This window comes from Natrix helvetica (genome assembly GCF_964273705.1).
Source record: "Natrix helvetica genome assembly, chromosome: 6".
In the NCBI taxonomy this organism is placed as follows: Eukaryota; Metazoa; Chordata; class Lepidosauria; order Squamata; family Natricidae; genus Natrix; species Natrix helvetica.
Window position 1 is genome coordinate 34,358,837 of NC_138553.1, and position 19,384 is coordinate 34,378,220.

The window sequence follows — 19,384 nt, forward strand, 5'->3', positions numbered from 1 at the left end:
AACCCTGCCCCCTTCACCACAATGGCCGTGCATAGCCTTTAGGAGGCTTTCAGAGTGCTCCTGGGGGCTGGGGAGGGCAGAAATGAGCAAAAAACGGGCTGTTTTTCTCTCAATTGTGCCCTCCCAGCCCCCAGGAGCACTCTATAAGCCTGCTAAGGTCTATGCATGCCCTTTTTTGACAAAAAAAGGGCCGTTTTTTGCTCGGTTTTCGCCCCACCACCACCCCTCAGGAGCACTCTACAAGCCTCCTAAAAGCTATTCATGCCCTTTTTGGGGGGGGGGGAAGGCCCCATTTTCACGAATGCAAAAACTTTTTTTTTTAATTTGCCTCTTCAAAATCTTGGTGCGTCTTATACTCTGGTGCATCTTATACCCCGAAAAATACTTAAATCTCTGTATTGTGAGAAACACAAGAAGCTCACTCTGAAGCAAAGGACAAAATTGGCTTTATTTTCAAAGACACTGTTATCTTTACAGGCCAGGTCAGAAAGTGTATCCGACATTACTAGACAAGGCAACTCCAAATGCAATTCTGGGAACCAAATTTAAACAAGACACTATCCGCTGACAAAACTTTTCATATAAGGCAGGGGGAAAGAGAAATTCTAAAGCCAACTCTCTTTCAGTCAACTGATGTGCCATGATAGCAACTGGTTAAAGTTGGTGACTATGTATCTTCTGACCAAAGGCACTTCAAGAATTGATCCTGTGCAACCAGAGAAATGCTTTGTCCCTGTTGATTTTTGTGTAATTATTTTCAAGGTAGCACGAAGAGAGACAGATTCTCTCCAATAGCCTGTACTGGCTACATTTCTTTTCACAATAGAAGGGTTGGGTTATGTGGAAGAAGCATGGCATGCATGTGCCAGAAACTGACACACTTGGAATAAGCACAAGCAGCAGAAGAAGCAAAAGGAGAAAACCGGGCAAAATTCATTCTGTCCATTCCTTTTTAATAGCCAAGTTCCATTCCCAGGTGAGATGGTTGTGCTTATCATCATCAGTGAAGAGAGACTTATTGCAGTAGTTTCCTCGGGCCACCAGGCCCTTTGGGGCTTCTTCAACAGGTGTCATGAATTCATACTCTTCTGGCCGTGGCCCATAGCTACCCACCATGAATACAGCCTTATCCACTAGAAGAGAACAAGCCATAGAAAGACAATATATCAGAAGGTGGGACAGAAATAGAATGGAACACAAAACACAAATGATTTTAAAACGCAATACAAACATTTAATGTAATAATGATTGCAGTTTTCCATCACCTGGGTTGAATTCAGATTATATCATCCTTTAGTAGATTTATCAGCAGTTGCTACTGCAACTAACACTCAGAAACCATCCCAGAAAGGAATTTGGAACAAACATTCATTAATTTATATTCTCTATATGATAGAAAATAACAACAATAGCATGCCCCAAACTTTCAAAATGCAGTTTGTAAAAAATGCCTCAAATCCTCCAAGATTATTGAATGTTTCCACATTTCAGTGTTCTCACATAGGTTTCCAACCTCCCTCAGTTTCCCTAGCGATTAGATCATCGCTTCTTCAGAATGTCATTAAAACTTGACTGTTTCAAAGGGTCATGAGAATGGACTTGCTGTGAGTGGAGAACTTCTGGTTTTGAGAATCTGTTTTCTGCTTGATTATTTCTTTGGGGTGGAGGTTTATTGAAACCGTTTTACATTTTTTTGTTTTATGTGGTTTTTTTTGTTGATACAATTTATTGTTTTAAATCTTATTGTGAGCTACAGTATTTTTCAGAGTATAAAACGCACCTTCCCCCCCCCCTAAAAAGGGTGAAAATTTGGGTGCGTCTTATACACTGAATGTAGACCCACCCACCCACCCACCAGCCCCAAACCTTTAGCCTCTGTCTCCCAGCAATTTACCTCCTTGCAGTGAACGGGGGCTTGCAAGGCTGCAATAGGCTATAGTAATCCCTGCAGCATGAAACAGCAGATGATCAGGAGAAATTGAAAGTGAAACTTGCTGTTTGCTCCACTTGGCAAATTGCTGGGAGGCAGAGGCAGATTTTTTTTTCTTGTGCTAATCGGGCTGTTTGCTGCAAGGAGGTAAGTCAATAACTATAAATGCCTTTAGAACGCTCAAATTATTAGACTTATTTTTTAAAGACTGCTTTATTATTGTTCTAGACAGCTTAACAAAATGAAGAAGCTTTTTAAAATAAATGCTTGATCTGAAGAGGCCCAGTGTTATTGTATCTTCTTTTAAATAGCAGAGAATAACTATACTTCCAGAAAGCACATCAATTTTAACAGCATCTGTACAAGTATAGTCTGAAATATAACACTACAAAGTGTATATTGCTTGTATTGTTTGCTGTTTATTGCAAGGAGGCAAATTGCTGGGAGGCAGAGGCAGATATTTTTCCCTTGTTTTCCTCCCCAAAGCTAGGGGCATCTTATACTTTGAAAAATATGGTATGTAAGCCTCTTAACAGATTTTTCCAAAGCTTTTATACAGGGAGGGAGGGAGGGAGGGAGGGAGGGAGGGAGGGAGGGAGGGAGGAAGGAAGGAAGGAAGGAAGGAAGGAAGGAAGGAAGGAAGGAAGGAAGGAAGGAAGGAAGGAAGGAAGGAATTAAAATTAGGATACAAGAGACAGCCCAAGTTAGCTCAAGTCCTGTGATGTTATACATATAAGATAATTTTCTCTCTGGTGTCTGAGCATACCATAAAAATGTCTATAAATAAGGGGTTTTCAGGCATCTCTCTATATATGCCCAGTGTTTGCCCAGTGTTTACCAGTGAAATATCAAGAGAATAATTTCTGCTCCTGTGGATTGCAGTCTCTGTATTACAGTTTAGAGGCAAAGGCTTTCTGCCATATTTGCACTGTGCAAAAAGGGAAAGGATCACTTTATCTACAAAGTGTGAACGGTGTGTTATTCAGCGCAACCACATCAAGGTGATTTTTGAAAGAACACGCAAGCAAGGCTATATTTATAGTAGTATCATCTACAGGTATTGAAGAGAAGAAAAAAATGATTTCACATATTTACCTTTCACTCCTTTTCGGTAAGTATTCTGGAGGTATTTCAAACCAGATACAATATCTCTGTTTACCTGCAAGAGAAAAAGTGCCCATTGAGTGAGGTAATTCAATTCAAATTATCAATACCCTTATTTTGGGATACTGTAGGGAGAAAACACCATTCTGTAACTAAACTAAACAATTTATTCATTTATTATTTCAGTTTATGAGGCTCCTGTGATTAGGAGACTAATCATCAAAACCTAAATTGGAAATATAGGAAAAGGTAAGTTTAACAGCCCAAATCTTCATAAACTCAATCATAAAGGACTGTAGTTCAATTTAAGATTCCTCACAGCAGCTTGGATAAGTCACATCAGATCTTCAGCTAGTTTTTATGTTGTGCCAACAAATGAAACTGCTTAACTGCCTCTATCTCTTTATGAGACATTTAGAATTTGAATTGATGTAAATATCAGTGGAAATGAAACGCTACATCCAGCACAATTACTAGCTATTTTGTCCCATTTTGGTTGCTATGGAGGAGGAAATAAAGCAGTTTTCAGCAATGTAGCCTTTCAGTGTGACCATTTCTGCATTTTGCCCAGATGACACTTTCCATTAAGGGGGCATTTTACATTATAGTGATCAAATAATGTTTGGGGGAATGGCATATTTCTGAACAGATTTTTAAAGACCAGCAATTGCATATATTTAGGATTAAATATATTTGGGGAACCTAAATATATTTTGGGACAATACACTTCTTAAGAATATTTGTTGCAGATGCACTGTTCTGAAATATAGTAATAGATCTGTAACCTAAACAATGATAAATATTAAACTAAAACAATAAAAAAGCCAATTTAAGAAAAGTACACATTTCTTTTTTTATTTTTATTTTTGCTTCTAATTAAGTTGCACAAGCAAAAAATAAAAACTTTTTATCACTTTTGCTGTATCATAATGTTTCATTTAAGTTTATTTTGTCTTTAGTGGAATATAATTAATTAGTCCAGTCAAAAGAATTAAGGAATACAAGATTCACTGGGAATACTTTACTTTCTGCCTGTAGATAAGGCAAACTTCTTATTTTGGTTAATGCTTTATTATTTTAATTGACAGGTGTGACATTTATGAACCAGCAATGTACACATTTGCACTACAAGAGGCTGTAGTGAACATATGTAGAATGGAATGGAAATCAGTCTGGAAATTTTCTACGGGAAAGTCACTTACTTTGAAGTGGATCTTGACTCTATATTCAGCTCCTTCTTTTAATACAAAGGTCTCTTTCTTCAGAGCCTCAAGGTCCCCTGGAACAGGGAAAATGCCTTAATCAATCAGGTTAAAAGATGTGGAAGAGAACAGCTTTCTTCCTATGGATTCATTTGATTGCTGTTCATTGGAGTGCCATACATTCTGTGCATAAGCAGTGTTGTGCTGGTACACATTTAAATAAAGGCTTTGCTGGCTCCATTGCTACCACACAGCTTGTTACCAAATAGCTGATAGGCACACTAGGCCTGGTAACTCAGTTCTGCTCTCACCCAGCTGGCAAAATTCCAGAAAATCAGCTCTCACAAGCCAATAGGAGCCAGCTCTAGCACTTTGTTGCATATAAGCATACTTGTGTTGCAAACATATGTTAGTATTATGCTTGTTTTAAGCAGCATGTGGTAGTTTTAAAATAAACAAACAATAAAGAAAATAACTTCACTCAAAGAATTCTTAAAAAATCACATGGAAAGAGGTTTTTTTTTTTAGTTCTAACTCCCAACTCTTCCACTGCAACATAATGTTTTTCCAAGGAGACAGAAGCCACCATTTTATGTTTAGTTTATTAAATATGTTATTTAGATGTACCAAATAAGTATGCAGTAAGTATCTTGCCAATGAACATGAAATGTGGATGTGCATGCATTAATGAACCAGAAATGTCTATAGAATGAATTGTGAATATTTGCAGAGGAGCACACTTGTATCATTCAACTAAAAAACACAATGCACTGGAAGCATTCTTGCAAAGCTATCAAAATGCATATTTGTGTAAATAAAAGCTAGCAGCATTCACCCAGATTGTACAATGCATTTATCAACAAACCATTTGTGGACTTGCTTCCCCTGGAGATTTCAGCTACAGAGGAAGCATCTGTGCTTTGCTAAGCCACGACTTCCTCTCTTATCAAGCAAGAACCCATATAAGGCAAACTGTGACTATTTCTTGCTGATGTTAAACTCCTGGGAACACAGACTGTTACTTAAGTATGCAGAAGGAATTACTGCACTGGTGCTGTGCCAACAATGAAGAGATCTAAGCAGGCAACCTTCTGGCTGTACTTGGAACACACTAAAAACTTGATCTGTGAGAAAATTGACTATATCCACTACCACTGTGTGTTTTTTAATGTTGTACGCCACCCTGAGTCCTTTTGGAGAAGGGCGGCATATAAATCCAAATAAACCAAACTAAACCAAACCAAGCCACTATATTTTAGCTATTTAGTTCATTAAAATTACGTACTCTTTCAACATACAACTCAGGACAGTGTATAAGTAAAACAACAATAATGCTATAAAATATTTATTAGGTCAGAGGCAATTGAACAATCAAAGATAAACTCTCCAGGCAGATTCACAAAACCACCTGGTCCAGTGCCTGTAAAAAAAAAGCTAGATCTTCAAGGTCTTACGAAAGGCAGGAAGGATCAGAGCTATCCAGTTTTCATAACATTTCTCAAGAGATATGTCAATTCTGTCAGAGATTATCAGAACAGGCAGAGATAATCAGAGACAAGTAGTTCCACAAATAACTATGCCCCATTCCATTAAGAGCTTTACCAATGATAACTAGCATATTGAGTTGTGTCCAGAAGCCTATTGACAACCAATGCAGGTCACAAAATAACAGTATAATGTAGGTAGTCCATAAGATGAGCCCATAATTATCCATGCCATTACATTCTGGACCAACTGTTATCTTCAGAGTGGATTTCAAGAGCAGCCAAACACGCTAATCCAAAGAAGAGAGGATGAAAGCATGAGTCACTATGAGTTGGGAAAGAGATTTCTGCAAAGGGCCTCTCAATCATGATTTCCACCTTCTCTTCAATAGATGTCATGAGTTTATAGGTTCCTAGCCTGAACATTGGGTCTGCCTGGCAGAAAGCAACCCCATTCAGAACTAAAGGTGGAAGATTTTCAGGTTCACCACGCCTCAAAATCTTCAGCCACATGGACTTGTTTAGGATTAAGATTGAATCTGTTCTTCCTTATACAGACCCCAGAATCTCCAGACACTGAGTCAGTGACGTGACAATATTGCTTCAGCAACTAGAGGCTGAGATGTATAATTTGGTATCATAAGCATATGGTCATATCATAAGCATATGGGCAGTACCTAATCGTATGCCAAAGCAGTGGTGAAAGGTAATTTTTTTACTACTGGTTCTGTGGGAGTAGCAGGGGAAGGATACTGCAAAATGTCCATGACCACCCCACTCTTGGGCCAACCAGAGGTGGTATTTGCCGGTTCTCAGAACTCCTCAAAATTTACGCCACCGGTTCTCCAGAACCTGTCAGAACCTGCTGAATGTCACCCCTGTGCCAAAGGATGACATAACCCAGCGCCTTATGAAGATGTCATACAGGAGCAGGGAGAGAATTGAGCCATGAAGCACCTCATCCCAAAAAAGGGATGGATCTCTTCCCCTCCCCCCCCATCAACACTAATTGGAACCGGTCCTGGGGGATGGAGGGAAATCATTGCACAAGACTATTTCTCCCAATACCAGCCCCCTGAGCCATTCTAGAATTATATCTTGATCCATGATGCCAAAGCTGTTGAGAGATTAGGGATAGCTAGAATGGATGCACCACCCCCACCAGGCCCGTTCTGGTCTCACCACAGGTCATCCACAAGCAACCCAGGCCTAATCCAGACAGAAAGATGATCCATTTCTTTTTCTGAAGCTGCAGCCAAATACCTATTCCCCAACCCCACCAAAGAAGATTTGGAAATAGGTCAAAAAATACCCAATACTGTAAAGCAATAACTTTTTGAGAAAGAGCAGATTATTGTTTCCTTAACAGCAGAGGGACAAACCCTCTCTCAAGTATGAACCCAGCCATATGACATCTCCCAAGAAACCTTGACAAGAATGGACCTAATACTCATGTGGTCGCACTAAGAGCTCCAACAACCCTGACCTCTTGGGATTATCAGGCTCAAACTCTTTTGCCATTTTATCCTCCAGAGTTCCTCTGAAAACCAGGTGACCCTCCAGGATTCATGTCCAGAGAGAGGCCACATGTACACATAAAGACCATTCCAATGTTAAAGACATCCTCTCATTCCAAGACAAGACTGTTGAATTGGGTATCAGAGCCTTAGGAGGTTCTCCAAGCATTGTCTAAAACCCAATGAGGTCCATAATCAGATCAGTGGTGAGTTGCCAATTTTTTTACTACCAGTTGCATGCACACGTGTGATGCTTCTGCACATTTGCAGAAGTGTCCAGGTGGGTGGGCGGAGCCTCCCACCGCTGCCACTACCGGTTCACCTGATCTGGGCCAAACCGGGAGCAATCCACCTCTGAATCAGATGCCTGAGGCAGACAGTGGGTTTCAGAGAGCACCTGGGAAAGTTCCTAAGGTGGATTTGAGCTCCTAAGCCACTTCAGACTCTGCAACCAAGGAAGTTAGGGCACAGTTTTCCAGTACCATAGGTTTAGGAAACTCCAAACCAGTCAAAGCAACACCGCCAACCATTATAATCCTCCAGCTTCATCTTAAATAAACATCACAGCAATACGATACTTCTTTTTCATTCAAATAGACCTAATATGGTGTTATGGCTTGCTCAACATCACAGAGTGACGCCTAGCCATTTCTAAGAGCCCCATTCTCACCCCCTAAGTGTCAGTAATACACAGCAGGTTATCTCTGAAGAGCCTTCATTTCAGGCAGACCTGGCATTAAGGTGTTATAGCTTAAGCCAAGGACTATTGAGCACATAATATCCAGACATGGGAGCTAAGCCAAGGAGGCTAAAAAGCAATATCAGTGCTAGCCACTAAATGCACTTTCCCAGAGAGTAGCCCACCATGCTTCCTACCTTATCTCCCTCTACCCTTCCCTACTGAGATGTTGCTGTCTGCCCCCACACACCAATCAAGTCAACATTGTCCCTTTTTCCCAGTATATGACCTCATCCCATCCAACAACGATATGTCACCAACCAATTCCAACTAATCCCATTCTAGCTGGTCAACCACCATAGACACAATACCCATTATAGAATTCTAAAGTTAGAAAAAGCTACAAAAATGAAGCTTTAGAATCTCTAACAGATGGCCATCCAGCCTCTACTTAGATACCTCCTACACTTTGTTAGTTCTTTCTAAATTTTACTTTTAAAACTTTTTTTTTAAAAAAAGGAAATAACTCATGGTGGCCAGAAAAAATAAAAATATGACATTAGATAGGTTAAAAGTCAGAAATCTCCAGTTCAAAACCTCTATCTGGAATCTCAGCAAACAGGCCATAAGCTGTTTGTCATCACACTCTGTTCCCAACCCATCTGCAACTGATATAAATGCTTAAAACACCTTCCTTATAAGGGAAAAAATGGAAGAATTAATGTTTTAAATTAGTTGTGAGGAAATGCATAGAGGCATCTGCTAGAAGTTTATATAATTACATAAACTAGACAAAGGGAAAGGTTTACGTATCTCTCATAATTATTAGGCCAACTTAAACTGGTTGATAATGGATTTAAGTCGCTGCCACAAGAATTGTTCACTGTTGATGATATAAGGCAGGGGTCCTCAAACTTTTTAAACAATTCATGGTCCCTTTGACTGTTGGGGGGCCAGACCGGTTGGGTGGGTGTGGCTAAGTGGTCGTGTGACTGGGTGGGTGTGGCTAGGTCAAGTGATTAGGTGGGTGTGGCCAATTTAACAGTCTATTGAACAATGCACACAAATTGAACTTTGTTTTGCTCCTGGGGGTGTTTTATTTGCCTTTGTTTGCATGTTGTTCTTTGGTTGCCTTTTCTTTTTACTAGATCATTTTTTCAGTTGACTAGGAGTCTAGTGGTTCATTCAGGAAACTCAGTTTTTCAGCAATTCTTCTCAGCCTAAGGCGCTTGAGAAGTCTCTGTCTCTCTCTGTCTGTTTCTCTCTGTGTGTCTATCTATCTCTCTTTATCTATCTTCTGGAGGCGGGGGAGGTGAGTGTTTTATGGCCTCCTGAGGTGTCTATGCACCCCATTTTTCACACACCCCACACACTCACACCTCCCCCACCTCCAGAACGTCTCTGCAGGCCAAAATTGTTGGCCTTACTTTTCAGTTCCAGCCCACGAGGCTCACGAAGATAAGTCCTGCACTTGGCAAAAGGGGGGGGGGACAATGTGGGTGGGGAAACCTCGTGGTCCTGTGCAGGGTGGATTAATGGCTTTGGCAGGCTGTATGCGGCCCATGGGCCATAGTTTGAGGACCCATGGTGTAAGGCATTGGACTAATAAATTTTCTGAAATTCACAAGTTCAGTTTTGGACTATTTTTAGATAGTAATTTAAGGGGAAGAATGATTCAGGCCAGGAGGCTACACACTCCTATTCCTGCCTTAAATTCCCTCCCTCAACTGTCCAAGAACCTCACATTCCTTCACGTTACATCACTGAATCACCAGTTGACCTTAAGTAGTCTTCCAAAAGGTTGAGGACTGAGTTGCACTATCTAATACCTAGAAGTTATCCATCCCAATCCTATTTAACTCAACATTCATAAAATCAACTTCAAAATGAAGCGAGGCCCAAGAATTCAATTCAACCTGCTATATAATGAGGAGGAAATGTTTCCTACCAGTGAGGTCCATGGTGATTGGTCCTGGAGCAGTATCACATACAAGAGTAAGTCGAGTGACGGTCACATTTGGAAGTGTTGGATCTGTGGTGTTAGGAAAAGGATAAAATGTTTATTAACCAAACACTGAGAGCCCTGGGGTGCTTCTTTTTTTTTAATGCAAATGTATCTTCCTACAGCCTTTATGTGCACAGGAAATTAGCATGCCACTTAATAGCTAATATAAACCTTTTTTCTGACACACTAATAGTTTCGGTCATGCAGGGAAATTCAATCAGATTTCACTGTTCCCACTCACACCCTCAGGAGAGGGACCGTAACATTACCTCTCTTCTAGTTTGTTTCTTTAATAAATTTACAAAGATGTCTTACCTCTGGCTAACAATTAAAACAGAATAAAAGCAGAATGAAAGCACAACCTATAATTAAAAACATAAATAATATGACACAGCGTAAAATAGCTGCCAAAAATAATAAAATAGCTTCTAAGAATAAATATAATCAAATAGGTAGCAGTCAACATAACCAAAAAGTTATATGAGTTGCATGAATTATCTTTGCTGAAATATAGACCAGGGGCAGTAAATTAATAATGCTTCAGGTTTTGTTGCTAACTTCAAGTATTAATAATATAAATATGTCTCAACTAATTTCTTCACATGCTAAGGAATAAGTGTCTACCTAATACTGTTGTCAACTTGACTGGTAACTTTGACTATAAGACTCTCTCAGCATTGTTGATTTGATCCTATTAAACTATGTTCTTGTTCCTATGCTGAATAGTGAAGTCCTCCACCCAACTAAGAGCACAGAAGTAGACTTGCCTACTGAAAATAGAATGTATGTCACCTTAAAAGCAACACTGAAAGTCGATCTTCAATTATGGTAAAATATACTCAGATCAACATAATACAGCCACCTGGAATCGCTTTATCAGTGAGATGGCAGCGCAGAAATTAAATAAATAAATAATCACTTCTCTTTCATTTTTAGAATCAAATTTAATATTCTCCAACACTGACAATATTAATTTCATCACATAGCAAATACAAATACTCCCTTCTTTTTCTACCCCAAAATATGCCTATTCCAAAAGACCTTTTTCCAGATGTACCTGCAACCACTGGTGCATCCCCCAGCAAAGACTTCTTGTACTTTGCAAGGCTTTCGTCATCTTTGTCCAGCTCCTGTAATTCCTGAAGTGTCTTTTGTGGTGGAGGCTTGTAGTTTAGTTTATCATCCAGCTCATCATCATCTTCTTCCACATGTACCTCAGGGTCTTTCTCAGTCATGACTGTTGGCTACAGAAGAAAGATTTGCCAGTTACTGTAAGGATACTGAGTAAGGTACTGATTACAAGGTTTGTAAATCCTTGGCTGGCTCGCTTTCTACTATAAAGAGAACAATTGTGGGAGTGAAGGTCACAGGCACAGCCATTTAAATACTTTTATAAGCAAATGGATCAAAGACATTTAACCTGGCAATAGATATTTTGTCAAATTCGGATATCCAGTAGCTGGACTGCTTTTTTCTGTTCATGAGAGATGCCATTACTAGATGGAAGGATATAATCGCTCTTAACTATTAGACCAAGAAGAGCCACTTTGCTGAATATTCTTCTCACTTGTAATTTGCTCATCCCAGATTCATGACATTGGCTGTAATAAAAGAACCCAAACTAATCCTCAGAATTTGTCAATCATTTCAGCTCTCAAACACTTTAATGGTGGGGGGACATAGCAAAAAAGAAAGCACCTGATCTGGCCACTGAAACAGCCACTGATATTCCTGTCTTCCTAAAATAGATATAATCAATAACTAAAGCAAGATAATTTTTAAATAATATTCTCTCTCTTTCTGTTTACACACACACACATAGATGTAAAATGCTATACATGCTGAGTTCTCTTAACAAAGCAATATGAGCTATAAAATATAACCATTTAAAGAGGTGTGGACTCTAATTCCCAGAATTCCCTAGCCACCATTTTCTAGGTTAAGAAATACTATACTAGACTCATGCATCATGAAAAAGATTCCCTCTAACATCTGGACATCCATCACCTTTCTCTTTACCATTCACACCTACACTTATCAACAGAAACAGCAGCAGAATCTCAACTGCTGCTGTAAAAGCTTGATTATATTTCTTGACATTTATATTTGTGCTACCATAACCAAAAAAATAATTCCCTGCTCTCTGTGAAAGTACAGATTCTGGAATATGAGCTATTTGTCCTCATCTTATACAGAAAACATGATTGCATACTAAGGCATCTTTCACAATCTTGTATCTCTAGATGTGTGGAATTTCAATTCCTATATTCCTGAAATTCCATACTGGCTGAGAATTCTGGAAAAGGATGCTAATGTGCGTTTGTACTTATATACTTCCCACAATATGCTCACCTTCTCTCTATGACATAAGTCTAACCATAGTCAAACATGAGGATTCACCCTGTGTGTAACAACTGAGAGCTCTAATTAACCAGCCAAACCTTTATAAGATAAGGATGGAAACTAGATTCAGTCACATTTTTTAAATATATGCTGGTATGCTGGGCTTGAAGTTCTTGAGAAGAAAAAGAAGTACATAAGCTTATTATTTGTATCGGTAACAAAATGCTTCACACTGCATCCACAATGACCAGCAAATCCTCCAACTAAAGAACCTCTTTGTGTCACATTGACAAAGACAAATAGACTTTCAGAAGCCAGAGCAGCCACATTACTGAACAATAATTATTTCAAACCTTCATTGAGACGGCAGCAATAGAAATAAATCAAACAGTTCATGCAATACCATACAGAGATTTACATCAAAAGCAGACAATGAAGGAAAATACCTGAATGGGGCTTATTAATATATATATTTTTAAAGCTGATCAGTCCAACTGCAAATATCATGTAATTTCCCAACTGCACAACATTTAAAATAGCTGTTGTCTGTGTGGTGACCAGGTCCCCTTCTTATGCAGGAAGGAAACATGTGCCTTGTTCCTATGACAACCCATGCCCTGGCTACAGACTCCAAGAAGCTACCACAATTTGTAACACTGAAACTTCTCTGAAATTGGGGGAAGCAAGACAAAATTCAGTAAGCAATATGCTCACAAAGGACTTAAAATGAAACTCCCTTTTCAGCACCAGAAGAATCAGTCTGCTGTTAGGTTCTTGGCCAAGGAAGGATAAACAAAATACAAAGTAAAGAACATGAAAGCCGAGGAGAAAATTATTGCTAATCCATGGCACACCGTATCATGTTGCTCTTGTTTTTAATCTGAGGTTCTTGAATAACTACAATGGAAGAGACATATGGCATTTGGCTCAAGAACAGATGTTCTGTTCTAATATCCCCCAACCTCACACATTCCAGCTGCATCAGGGTAGCCAAAATTCATGTGTGCAATGATAAAGAATAGCATAAATTTTTGCTAACCTTTCATGCCTTTGCATGGATAACAGGAATAATAGATAAAGGCAAAATATGGCAGGCAGCCTATTTTGCTCAGAAGAACATTTACCTTTCTGGCTCTATTGCAGTCCGGGTTTGGGACCCTCTGCTCTATAGGTTATTTGGATGTGGATATTTTTCAGTGCAGATCATAACTTGAATTATGGCTAGTTTAATGCAAGAGTTATTCATGAACCATACTAAGAAGTTGGTTTATTTGAATCCTTAATTTGTCATATTCAAGCAATACAAACTAATCTAAGCTAGAAGTAAAATTCTCAAACCTGCAGGTAAATACAAATTCAGCAACTTACAGGATGTTGAAAGTTGTAATTCAATAATTCTACTTTACTCTGATAGTAGCTAACTTAGTATAAAATTCCAACCATTATAATCCTCCAGTTTCATCTTAAATGAACATCACAGCAATAAGATACTTCTTTTTCATTCAAATAGACCTAATATGGCGTTATGGCTTGCTCAACATCACAGAGTGACGCCTAGCCAGGTTCTGAAGAACATGTCTCATAAAAATATAAACTTGAGATCTCACACAGGTCAGTTTTTCGTTATAGTCCAAAGTCAGTTTTTTTAATTGTAAAAACAAGATAAAGGGATTGACGTGGTTCAGAAGATATGCAAATGAAGTTCCTGTTTAACTAAAGCAGATACATTCTGAAGAGAGAGAGGGGATTGTGCAACGATAGATAGTGTAAAGAATGACAAGAAATATTAAGAAATTAATTGTGCCTCAGATAGTGCAGACAGCTGCTGACCCCCCAGTGATCTCATTTCAATGAGTGCAGAGAAGAGCAACAAAGATGATTAGGAGACTGGAGGCTAAAACATATGAAGAATGGTTGCAGGAACTGGGTATGTCTAGTTTAATGAAAAGAAGGATAGGGGTGACATGATAGCAGTGTTCTGATATCTCAGGGGCTGCCACAAAGAAGAGGAAGTCAAACTATTCTCCAAAGCACCTGAAGGTAGGACAAGAAGCAATGGATGGAAACTAATCAAGGAAAAAAGCAACTTAGAACTAAGGAGAAATTTTCTGACAGTTAGAACAATTAATTAGTGGAACAACTTGTCTCCAGAAGTTGTGAATACTCCAACACTGGACGTTTTTAAGAAGATGTTGGATACCCATTTGTCTAAAGTGGTGTAGGGTTTCCTGCCTAAGCAGAGGGTTGGACTAGAAGACCTTCAAGGTCCCTTCCAACTCTGTTATTCTTATTCTATTCAATTATGGAGGGTTTTGGGATAGCTGGTACAAGCAGAGTACCGTGGGATCTCTTTGAGTCAGATTGCATCCAAGCATGGCTAAATACCAATAGGGTTTAGGATTGAAGTTATGATATGGATTGCTCATAGCCAATTATTATGAAGGAAACAATCTTTTAAATTAGAAGGTCTGGAGTAACATGCCAATTAGTTAGCATATGGAAGCAAAAGAGTAAACAAAGATAATCTGAAATTTTATAGATTTTTAGTAACTGTTGGTTACAAAAATTATTTTGAATTATTTTGAATTATTTAGGACATGACAAAAATCTAAATTAGAGGTAAAATATATGCATATGCTTATAAATACTATGAAACTTTAACTGAAGATAAATTATTCACAAATTACTTTTCTGCTTTTTAGTTTTCTGTTAAAATGTTTTATATAAATAAGCAAATGTTTTCTTTCTTTCACATATTATCTCATTGTTTTTACTACATATCTCTTGTAGTGGTTCTGTGTTTATACTCTCTATTTTAAATTCTGAACATACCACCACTGTGCTTTGATGTTCCCAGATTTATTTTTTTAAAATCCTAAACAGTTACTGCAAAAAAGGAGGAAGATGGAGCTAAATAGGAAGAAAAAGGTACCAGTTTCACATGTAGCAGTTTCTCAAGAAAAATAAATTCATCCTCTCCCTTTAATTAGAATTCCATAAATTAAAAGCACAACAAAAGAACAGCAAAATTCTCATTCTTCTTGTCATAACTATATAATTAGCAATATTATGGAAAAAGAACTATGTCCCTGAAATGCCATTTTACACCTCTGCTACTTACTGTATTTTTCGGAGTAAAGGAGGGTGAAAATCTGGGTGCGTCTTATACACTGAATACAGAATTTTTGGCCTCCTGAAACCCTGCCCCATGCATCCCATTTTTCGCAAAAATGGACACGCAGAGAGTTTGGGAAGCTTGCAAAGTGCTCTGGGGGCTGAGGGCAAACATGAGCGAAAAAGGGCCCGTTTTTCACAAAAACGGGTCCATTTTTTGAAAAAAAAAAAAGATGTGTGCAGAGGGTTTGGGAGGCCTGTAGAGTGCTCCTGGGGACTGGGGAATTCTGAGAGTTGAAGTCCACAAGTCTTAAAGTTCCCAAGTTTGGACACCCCTGCTCTACAGGCTTCCCACATCCTCTGCATGCCCCGTTTTTGCAAAAAACAGACACGTTTTTCACCTCCTAAATCCCCATGTCACGTTTTTGTCCTCCCCGACCCCCAGGAGCACTTTGCAGGCCTCTGAAACTCTCTGCATGCCCCATTTTTGACAAAAAAATGGGTTGTGCAGAGGGTTTGGGAGGCCTGCGGAGTGGTCCTGGGGGTCGGGGAGGGCAAAAACATTTTTTTTTAAATGTACCTCTTCAAAATATTGGTGCGTTTTATACTCTGGTGCGTCTTATAGTCCGAAAAATGCAGTATCTGATTTAGGACTCATCAAGCAATTCTTGTATCTAGAATGCTCTGGAAGGTTTCTATTTCTGTAAAGCTTCAAAATATGCAGGTTACTTAATACAAGAATATATTTTAGTATGATTTCCTGTGCAACCAGCCACTAACACACTTGCTTATTATCTACAAAGCATGTGCCAATTGTGGAGCTGATTAAATTACTTCTTCCTCCCAAGAAACCTGACCACACCTTGCATATGTCAGTACTTTTTAAAATAAGGAGCAGAATCTTTCCAGATGAGATACTTGGGTTATGGGACTTTTCATTAGCAATTTGATGAGCTTTTATAATCATTCTTTAGCCTAACAAGAGCCGTACCACTTCTCACCTCTGTTAAGAGCTTCCTGATTATCCTCTTATTGCATTTCTGCTTTAAATACTAAATTTTGGAGTTCATTAAGCCAAGAGACAGGAAGCAAAAATTTATATAAATTCATTAAATATATATGGTTTTTCTCTAGGCCAATTATTCTTAATGGTGAATATCTAAATTCCTCATTCGGTATTGTGAGGACCTTGGATAGAATACATGTTCTTAGAAGAGTCAAAAGTCAATCCAGAATCCATATACTTGTCCTGTAACCCACTCTCCTAAGCTACAAAAGCTAAAATCTTCCACAGAAGACAGTGTCTTTACTGTCAGTCAATAAGCCCAGTTAAGGAGCTTGCACCATCACCTTCCTCCTGATTACATGCTCTTAAGCTTATTATGTCATCGAGGCTTATATTAACTGCCATTTGGAGCTTCTCAGACATAGAACTTGTTGTTATCACTCTTGGTGGTCACAAATTATGGTTTGTGACCACAAATTATCTAAAAATGCAATTGCTTCAGATTTGGTTGTCACTGCATGCAAGTCATGAAGGGAAGGAAGGGTGAGAAGGCAGCCGGCACTTGCTAACCAGACATTTTGGTTAAGAATACCATAGGAAGTCAGCCACACCCTTAACCCTTTGCAGCCAACAAGCAGCTACTGCTTCCTGCCTGAAATTCAGATAAGAATGGGCAATAAGTTGTCACGTTTCTCAGCCCCTGTAACTCTAGGTTATTTGTTCTGGGCTTCCTGGGACCTTGGTGACTGCAGGACTAATGGCAGTTGCAGCCCCAAATATCCAAAGGTCATCAGGCACCTATTATTACCCCATGCTAATATTCACTGAATATCTATAAAATAATGGGGGGAGGGGGGAGAGAGAGATTCATTCTATAGATATGCGCAGGAATAGGATGCGCAATGGATTTTTCCGTGGGTAAGGGCTGCTCCTTTCCCATCCCCTCACCCTCAAATTGTGGAGCAGGAAAAAAAGGGTTGTTATTTTTTTTGCAGCAAAGACGCCAAGCAGAGCCTTTTGCAACCTTCCTTCGGCCGTCTCTCCAAAAAGTGACCCCCACCACCCCGCCCAAGCAGCGGATTGTGCTGAAGCTTTCCCTGCATTGCAGAGCCATCGCCCTGAAGGCGCTGCTCCTCCTAACCTCCCCCCTCCCCTTTGCTCTAGACTAGAGCCACCTTTTCTGCCCGGTTTCCCCGGTTTAAGGGAACCCTTCCAGGGGGCTGCAAGAGCCTCCCCCCATCGGGAGTGCTGGGCCGCCTCGCTTTTAGCTTTCTTCTTCCACTTGCCCTACTCGTACTTACTTGCTGGCGGCTGCGTCCGGGGTTCCTTTCTGTCTCAGCGTTGGCAGTTAAAAGCAGGAAGGAAGTTGGCTAAAAAAAAATAATAATCATTTGCAAAAAATCTGACTCGAAGAGGAAGCTGCGACGTTGCTAGTTGTTCTATCGCGCAGTTTATTTACAGCCTCTCTGTTCTGGGCACACATAGACACAAAATACAATAAAGCATAAAAGATGATTAGCTGTATGTGTGAACTTCCTAAGTATCCTCGCTTGTGGTCCTTAGGAATTCGTGCGTTATTTCTCCTTGCTTATGATATGTATGCATTCATTCGGTATGTAGATTTTGGAAACTCTACAATCAATGATAGGTCCCTTGAATGATATTCATGTTTGGCTGTGATTTGACTGAGGTTTCTAAAGGATGCTATTTCTGGGGAGAGAGGAGTTATTAAGAGTAAAAAAAAAAATCACACCGCTCATTTTCCACCCTCTCCATTTGTTTCATTTTTATGCCATCTGGATGTTCTGCCTTGACTATAATCACACACTTGAATCAGAAGCATTAGGTATTTGGGGAGGAGAGCTATGTTTTTTATCAAATCCTAACCACAATAGGAAAATTATTTTATTTTGTTTATGTCTCTCTGTGCAAGCTACTTCATGAAATTGTTTTGCAAAAATCTATAGAATCTTAAGAGACATCGAGGCTCAGTGGCTAAGACGCTGAGCTTGTTGATCAGAAAGGTTGGCAGTTCAAATCCCTAGACCTGCCTAATGGAGTGAGCTCCCGTTACATGTCCCAGCTTCTGCCAACCTAGCAGGTCGAAAGCATGTAAAAATGCAAGTAGAAAAATAGGGACCACCTTTGGTGGGAAGGTAACAGCGTTCAGTGCTCCTTCAGAATTTAGTCATGCCGGCCACGTGACCACAGAGACGCCTTCAGAAAGCGCTGGTTCTTCGGCTTCGAAACAGAGATGAGCACCACCCCCTAGAGTCGGGAACGACTAGCACGTATGTGCGAGGGGAACCTTTACCTTTACCTTTATAGAATCTTACCTACTTTATGGGCTGTATTTCAACAATGCCCAGTCATGTATTCTTTCATTCTGAATAAAATTTGAAAACAGGAAAATTATTGCTGAAAGACCTGGTAAATACATCCCCCCAAAGTAAATCTGATATTAATTGCAGTGGTACCTAAACTTGTTTTCATTGAGATCAAGTGACACCAGAAATTCCTTATAGAGGTGAGTCAAACTTTTTTCCTTAGGGAAAAAAAATGGACATCTGTAATGCTGTACAGCCTAACAATCTGGGTATTAATTCATAAACACGTTCTATGCATTTTTTGGATCTTATTGAGAAGAATAAATAAACTTATCATGTAAATCTTACGGCCATGATGGAATACTTCCATTCCTTGACTAAAACAATCTTAAGATTGTTTTTTTTTTATCATATCAGTATTAAAGTAATGTTTCTACCCCAGTCAAGAGCATCCAATGGCAGCCAAGAAATGTATAAAGTTAAGATCTGTCACTCATTATCTTGAAACAGAAATCAGGGGAACAGCAGTGTGTGATAGCAGAGCTGAGCCTAATGGCTGCTTCAAGCTAATGTGGACATGCCCTTCCCCTCATGTCAGCCTCATCTGCCAACATTCTCGTGTCTCCTAAAAGAGATAGACACAGCCACCTCAGGCCAATGGCCTGTCAGAATG

General features: G+C 39.4%; 1 protein-coding gene across 2 annotated transcripts; it reads right to left on the bottom strand.

Moving 5' to 3' along the window:
• Positions 1–429: 429 nt before the first annotated feature.
• ARHGDIB (Rho GDP dissociation inhibitor beta) lies at positions 430–17,937 on the bottom strand. 2 transcript variants are annotated; one of them, XM_081957704.1, is made up of 6 exons: positions 17,686–17,937; positions 10,979–11,165; positions 9,865–9,948; positions 4,237–4,313; positions 3,026–3,089; positions 430–1,133 (listed from the first exon to the last, which is right to left on the bottom strand). In XM_081957704.1, the coding sequence occupies exons 2-6, from the start codon at positions 11,154–11,156 to the stop codon at positions 934–936; spliced, it is 603 nt and encodes a 200-aa protein (XP_081813830.1). In that variant the 5' UTR covers positions 11,157–11,165; positions 17,686–17,937; the 3' UTR covers positions 430–933. The 2 variants fall into 2 exon arrangements, with proteins under 2 accessions (XP_081813830.1, XP_081813831.1); XM_081957705.1 differs by lacking the exon at positions 17,686–17,937 and adding an exon at positions 12,711–12,729.
• Positions 17,938–19,384: the final 1,447 nt, after the last annotated feature.